We start from the raw sequence: 7,431 nt of genomic DNA, 5'->3' as shown, positions 1-7,431 counted from the left end.
CCTGCGCGGCCCCGCGGTTCCCTTTGTTTCCCGTGGAAGCCTGCCAGGGATCGGGGAGCGAAGGGCAGCAGTCGAGCCCTGCGGTTGCGGGGAGGTTTCATGCAACTGTAAATTTGAGGCATTTTGCTTTGATGCTTGTTAAAAGCGGCTTTTCCAGGATGGTGGAGCGACGTAACTTGGCTCTGACCTCAAGGCGGGTCAAGCTGGTTGTTTTTTAATACCGTACTTTCTCCTAAGGTGAATATCGTGCTCTCTGGCCGCACAAGCGTTAACCTTTCTGGAAATATTTTAGCTCTTCAGAATGCTGTAAATAGGAAAAGGCTTCAGATAAGCAGCGCTTTCCCCCCTCCTTACACCAGCTCTGCAGGGAAGCGCTTTATTTATTTTATTTTTTTTTCCCTTGCTGAGGTTTGGTTTGTTTGGGGCTTTTTTTTCCATCGGCGACAGCAAAAATCCCCGTTTCCCATCGACGCCAGCTTATCTCCCATCTCCTGAGGTTTTTTTTGCCCTTGAGTTTGCAACGTGCTCGACCCCTCTCGCCAAGATCACATGTACCCACGGGGCTGCGCGTCACAACAGCCCTCGGGAGTATCCGTAGGGTGAGAAACTCGTGTTTCTCCCCTGGGAATGATGAGACCTTCATGGCACCGAAGAGCTGCCCTCGGTGGGAGGCAGAGAAAGGGCTGGAGCGAGAGGAGCAGCCTCGCACCCAACTCAGCTTTGCGCGGCTGCCGGCGCTCGGTGCAGGCTTGTTCACAAGCAAAGTGTTTCTCTTTTAACGCAGCAGCCCCGAGTAAATTATTTGCTTGGGCATCATGTTTGTGCAGGGCAATTGCATTTAATCATCTACAGCGATGAGGGAGCAACGTCCGTGGGCTTGGCTTTCGGAAAGACCTTGTCTGTCGGTAGCTGCACAGAGGAATTTTTAGGGTTGCTTGTTAACACGGGGCTAATTAACATAATTGGCATTTTTCCTCGAAACTGCTTTTCCTTCTCTCCCGGCAGCTTTTCTGCAGGAGCTGGTAGAGCGCGATAACTGCAAGTTTGAGGAGTGGTGCAACGAAATGGCCGAGATGCGCAAGCAGAGTGTGGCCAGGGGCAAGATCAAGCATGAAGAGGTGAAGGAGCTCTACAAAAGGTTACCCGCTGAAGCTGGTCTGTAAGATATTCTGGTAGTATTTTGTAGTAGACCGTTGTTAAGATTCGTGATGTTTTGTAACTAACCCACAACTCGCTTCTGTGGCCTGAACGCTTCGCTGGAAGGTATTAGTTGTAGCCCTCTGGAAGAGGAAAGCGATCTCTGTCTGTTGTTGCCATGTGCACACTTAGAATTTGCTTTTCTTCTGTTGTTTCTTCTGCCTTAACCTATTTTTCTCCTTTTTTGCTCATTCTCATGGCCTCTGGCATCACTAATTCCCTCTTGCTCCTTCCCCATCAGCCAGCCTGCTGTGTGCTTCCATGCATTGTGACCGTTTTCTTCTGCCCGGTGAGCAGCTCGTCTCTTTAGCCGTTAGTAGCATCGAGGCAGAATAACCGGCTGGTCTCGAATTGCCAACTCACAGTTTGGGAGCTGTTGATCCGAATTAATCAGCAGTAAACAGAGTACGAGTATGCCTGACCTCCAGCAGAAAACAATTTGATTCATCCTCGCCGGTGCTTCGAAGCCCCGTGTCTAAGCTTCCTAGTCTGTCCGATGAGTGACCGGGGTTAATCCTCTCCTCCTGCTCCTTGTGTCTTGTCGCCTTAGCGTGTCTGAGCACAAGGATTTTGATTCCCTGACTTGTTTTTCTCTCCGCCCTCCCTCAAAACAAGCACAGGGGCACTTGCTCTGTCCATCCAGCACGGGGTTTCTCTGCCCTACACACAGCTCCTTAGAAACTCCATGAAATTTGTAATGAAACACATGAAAACGTGTTTAATTGCATAGCCCGTTAGATAATTGGATGTTGAGCTTTTAATATTCGGTGCTCAACATTCAGAACCAGCAGCGAGATTCGAGTAGCCGAACGACAGACTCCTTGGCTCCCGTAAACGTCTGCCTCTCCCATTTATGAACTCAGGTTTGCAGACAACGGGCGTTTCCCTCACGAAGAGGAGGGTGTCGCAGCTCCTCGCAAGTCTGAGGGGTGGTAAAATGTCACCATTAAATCCAAGTTGTGGTGGAGGTATGAAACTACTGTGAGTCACCATTAAAAAGGAGGAGCGAGCACAACTCCTGTGTGTTTTCCCTCCCAGGATAGTTGGCTCTCGGCGTTTCTGACACAACAGAGGGATAAATCTCAAAGAGCTGTTTTTCGCAGGTGTGGGGAAAGCTCCTTCTGCCCCAGTTTGGAGATGGCAGAACCTGAAACGCTGCCCTGAGGGCACCAGCTGCCGGGCACGACCCGGGTGCAGCAGCTTTGCCAGCACAGCTGGAGGCAGAGTTCTCCCAGAGCTGCTCCAGGTCCAATCCCACAGGAGCTCGGGACTTTCTCTGCAGCTGTGCAGACACGTTTTTCTGCCAGCTTTGTGTAGCCTGCCCCAGAAAAAAAACAAAAAACCTACTTTCCGGGGGAGGCAGGCTTTCATCCCAAACTAGCAAACCGTTTCTGACAGCGTTGCAATTCTCTGGAGGTCATGGCTGTGTATCTCTGACGGCGTTGCGTAAGATGAAAATACCGCTGGTCTGTGCTGCAGAGAAGAGGGTTTGAAGCCCGGCTTCGCACGAGCTGGAAGACAAGTGTTTTCTCGTAGCTTCTCCATCACTCCTTCGTGTGAAACGTGAAGGATCTGTGTTGGTTTGATAAATGCCACTAACGGCTGCGTTTCCCCTCGGTTTTGGAGCTTCCCTCCTTGCATCAGCACTAAATGGGTTTAATTTCCTCCCAATTTCTCAGATCGCCTCGCAGACAGGTTTGCGCATCAGGACCAGGTCTTGAAATACGAGGCTTTCACCCAAAGCTGTTTCAGTGCTCATACAGGCACTGACCCGCTCCTGAACCTTGACTTTGTGTGAAGGGTTTCTCCTTTAGTAAACAAGGGTGGGCCTGCTGCTCTGTTTCAAAAAAAGTCATGCTCGTGCTAAAAAAAATTGAGCAAGTTTCTGTTTGCGCTATCAGTTTTACAATGTGTTCCTCACCCAGAGTTGTAAGAGCAGCCCAGGATAACACTGAAATTTTGGGTGATGAAGGGACGGGCCGAGCGCTGACCCCTTTGCTGCTGTTGCCTTTTATCTTTTTTTTCAATTTATCCTGATGAGCTCCGTGTGTAGAAGGAGCCTTTCATGTATGATCACAATGGAAATGGTGGATGATAGGAAAACCTTCCCCTTTCCTCACTCACTCTTCAGTAAAGGTTTAGCAGTCCGAAAGCTCTCCTGCTTGGAGCGCTGCTTTCATGTTGATTTACTGGAATTCAAACTGACCGCTCGTTCTTGCGGAGCTGAAATTTCACATCGCTCCCATCTTCTAAAATCTGCGAAGCGGGGGATGAGAATTGGGCGAGGGAAGCTGTATCCGATGTTTGAAAACTCGTACTGCAGGGCTTTAATCAGCTGCGATGGCGTGTTAATTTTTAAAAGTATTGTCTAATATCGGAGCAATTATAAAATACCATCTGCTGTATCGTGTGTTAGCTGACGCGTGCGCGCTTCTTTCTCTTCGTGGGGTTTTTTCTTTCCCCTCCCAGGTTCCCCGTACGACTTCATCTCCCTCGAATGGCTGCAGAAATGGCTGGACGAGTCTACGCCTCCAAAACCCATCGATAACACGGCCTGCCTGTGCTCGCACGGCAAACTCCATCCGGATAAAATACCCATTATGAAGAGGATATCGGAATACGTGGCTGATTTCTTCTACAGGAGATACGGAGGCGGGCCCCGGCTGAACGGTAAGGTGTCACGCTGGAAAATGCCCACTCAGAGTCACCTTCTCACGCGCTCGAATGTGGTTTAGAGCCTTATTCTGGCCTCAGCCTTGTTTTGAGCCGTCCTTGATTGTCGTAACTTTATTCCTGCATGTAGCTTTTGTGCTACGCTGGTATATCTGGGTGATACTTAATTTTTTTAACATCTCTTAATTATACTAGCATTCAACCAAATGCAGGTGGTCTGACTGCAGGGTGCGTTTCGTACCGGCGTTCTGCTCTGTCTAGGAAGAGCTTGGAGGAATTTCTAAGAAAGCAATTGTGCGCTTGGGTTAGAAAACATCATACTTGGAAGGTTTTATGAAGCCGCTTCTAGAAAAGAACAAAACGTGTACATGCAACCCCCTAGACTCTTCGAAACCCTTTTTTTTCCCCTGCCTGCAGCACCTACAGATCCTGCGTGGGCAGGGTTTCGTGGAGCCTGGGGATCTGCGCTGGCTCTTGCCAGCAGCTTGCGCTCCGGAGCGGCACAGATGTTTGTGGGCCAAGAAAAATCCTGCTCTGCCTTTCACCTCTACCCTGTCCCGAGCTGCCTCACCCGAGGGAAGTGTGTACCTGTGGCTCTGTGTGGCAGGCGTCTGTCACGCATTTTGATTTTTTTGGGGGGTCAGCCCAGCCTCTACAGTCTTTGGGCATCCCTTAATCAAGCCCCAGGCTTAGGTTCTTTTATAAAGGAGCTCAATAACTCCCACTGAGACCAAATTAGCTCAGCTCCTGCTAGGAGCTTATAGGGAAGAAACGCAACCAGCAGAAACTGCTGTGACGCAGGCAGCCTTTGTGAAAAAAACAGGCCAACGTTTATTAGTCAACTGGAAGATCGCCCGCAGGTTTTTTGTGTTGGGTAGTGGTTTTTTTATTTTTTTTTCTCTTGAGTACGACTGGGAGGGACGGTTCAGATGCTCTGCTTTCTCCTGCTTGCTTCCTTGGATGGAATATATTTGCCCCAGATGAAAACCCGTGCTCAGCTCTAGGGTTTTCCATTCCTTTCGGTCCAGCGTAGCTTTGCGGGAGGGGTTTTATTTTCTGGGTCGATCTGGCAAAGTGCCACCACACAGGTTTTTTTCTTCCTTATGCCTAAACTGTCCCGCCTTTCGCCTCCCTCGGCACGTCTTGGCGTGACCCAGCTCACGGCTATAATTCAAGCTGTTGATATCGGAGAGCTGTGAAGCTAGCGGAACAGATCGAACCTCATCTGAAGCATTTTATGCTTATTTAAGCTTCAGATGTGGCCTGATCTGGCAGTAACCCCGGGGATGTCCTCATTTACATGTGAAATCTCTGGTCCTGAGGCAGGATAGTCCGTACACACCTGCCTGAGCACTTTCAAACCAGCAGAAGCTCAGCCAATAAATTATGTAAATTGTGTTTCCTTTCTTTTCTTTTTCTTTTTTTCCCCCCCCAATCCTAGTCAAAGCACTTTGCAAGGACTGCGTGGTGGAAAGGTGTCGAATCCTGCGACTGAAAAACCAGTTAAACGAAGACTACAAAGCCGTTACGAACTTGCTGAAGATAACAGTCAAAGGGTATGCAAGTCCCGACGCTTTCGAACGTTGATGAGAGATTTATTAATTATTTTTATAATTGTTTTAGAAGTGCTTAAATCGCTTTTTTCCCCAAGATTTTACTGTTTGGGCTCCGAAGGAGAACAGAGGTGTGATTCGCGTTGCCAAATCTGTTCTCTCTCTGCAGGAGCGACGGGTTTTGGGTTGGAAAGGCGTCCTTGCGGAGCTGGCGTCAGTTGGCTCTGGAGCAATTAAATGAGCAGGATGAAGACACGGAGCACAGCAATGGAAAAATGAATGGAAATGCACAAAACAAAGGTAGTTCTGCTGCTGTAGAGACCCACCAGCTCTGACTGATACCGCCGAACAAAAGACACGTCAGGTGTTCCTGGAGCTGTTTTGCTTGCCTTGTATGAGTAGGGAGGAAAGGATAATAAATCAAACAAAAAGCTCCTTCGTTTCAAGGAGCATTTTATTTGATAAGCTTCGAAACTGCTGGGGTGATCTTCATACCCAGAGAAGATGAGGTAGTAAGTAGTTCTTACAAAGCTGTGTGAAATTACCACCCCAGACACATGATCTTTTTATTCATTCTTCTCTGATTGAGAGAGCGCAGGGGAGGAAGAAACATGAAAATTACCTTGAGGAAGGAATGAAGATGTTTCTTGCGAAGGTCTGTGGTTGAAACAGCGCAGCTGGTGCAGCAGCACTGGTAAAACACAGGGGGAAAAAAAAAAATCATGAGCTGAACTCTGCTATGCCCATATCATGAGTCTGTGAGGGTTGTTTGGTTTTTGGCTTCTGCTCTTCAAACCTTTGGAAACGATATTTTGTTGAGCTTTTATTTTCTGAGCTGAGGGCAAGAAGCTGGTTCGAGTGAAAGTGGAGACGATGGGCTGATGGCATCGATCTTGGGCTTGAAGGCTTGGAGAGCACCACAGCCCTCCTGAGAATATCCCTAAACTGTCGCGGAGGCTGGTGGAGCATCCCTGGCGAGAAGGGTGCTTCTCCCCTGAGTTACCACCCGTAACCTTGGTTTCACAACAGGTTGCAACTCCCGGTAGCACTTTGAATTGCTCCCCGGCTCGTTAAGCAGGTCGTTAGAGGCTCTAGGGAACACATTTTTGTGTTTGTGATGCTCCAGCTCGGGTGGCCAGAGCTTCTGTCTGTGGGGCTGTGGTTCCTGACTCTAATTTATAGGTTAGCATGGGGCTTGTCAAACCCCTGGCAGCCTCCCAGCCAGCATCTGGTTTCCATCAGTATCTTCGAGGACTAATATTTTGCCAGGAAGGTTCCTGCTCCCCTTGCTCTTACCTAGGCTTGTGTTTAGGTTAAACTGGGATCCCTGGGAGCGGTGAACCCCCCACCCGCAGTGTTTTAGCAGTAACAAATGCCTCCTTTGTAATCTCACAAAGGGCTGGCTTGTGCTCCCCTGCACTTCAAAGCACTTCTCGGTGGCCTGTAGGCTGTAATCCCGCCTGCCCGGAGGCCCAGACATTTGAGAATAACAAATTCCCTTCCAAAGTCTCCCTTGGGTTAAGGGTTTTGCTGCAATTTGAAAGGCAGCCATGCCTTTTCCCCAAAGATTTCCACCCCCCTCCCCTTTCTTCGGGAGGGGAACTCTGCGTTTTTCTTGTGTTTTTATGTATTATTTTTTTTTAATCAGATGAATCAAACGAAGAGAAGAGAGAGGAGGAAGAGGAGTTAAATTTTAATGAAGACATCGTTTGCCCACATGGTAAGTCTCCACGGGGGCTGGAGCTGAATATATCTGTTGTTGCCCACGGCTCGAGACATTAACCTTGTAGCCTTTGCTCTGTCGAAGGCCAGTGTGAGTAGTTACTGAGGAAATGTGCTTCGTTCTCCTTTGCCTGGTGTTTCCCGACGCTCAAACTTGGAGAATCGAATCACAGAATCATTCAGGTTGGAGAAGACCCTTGGGATCATCGACTCCAACCATTAACCCTACTCTACAAAGCTCACCCCTAAACCGTCTCCCCCAACGCCACATCTCAACGACCTTTAA

The 7,431-nt window shown here is 48.8% G+C and overlaps 1 protein-coding gene across 1 annotated transcript in view; it reads left to right on the top strand.

Moving 5' to 3' along the window:
• Positions 1 to 7,431, top strand: part of USP48 (ubiquitin specific peptidase 48) — a 28,008-nt gene that overhangs the window by 9,034 nt on the left and 11,543 nt on the right. Inside the window, exons 10-14 of the mRNA XM_009876320.1 lie at positions 1,006 to 1,155; positions 3,667 to 3,867; positions 5,312 to 5,426; positions 5,593 to 5,723; positions 7,072 to 7,143. Coding sequence (XP_009874622.1) covers positions 1,006 to 1,155; positions 3,667 to 3,867; positions 5,312 to 5,426; positions 5,593 to 5,723; positions 7,072 to 7,143 — 669 coding nt within the window. The remainder of the gene's footprint in view (positions 1 to 1,005; positions 1,156 to 3,666; positions 3,868 to 5,311; positions 5,427 to 5,592; positions 5,724 to 7,071; positions 7,144 to 7,431) is intronic.

This window comes from Apaloderma vittatum, unplaced genomic scaffold (assembly GCF_000703405.1).
Source record: "Apaloderma vittatum isolate BGI_N311 unplaced genomic scaffold, ASM70340v1 scaffold8199, whole genome shotgun sequence".
In the NCBI taxonomy this organism is placed as follows: Eukaryota; Metazoa; Chordata; class Aves; order Trogoniformes; family Trogonidae; genus Apaloderma; species Apaloderma vittatum.
Note: the sequence above shows the minus strand (reverse complement) of the source record. Positions and strands in the feature narration are given on the sequence as shown.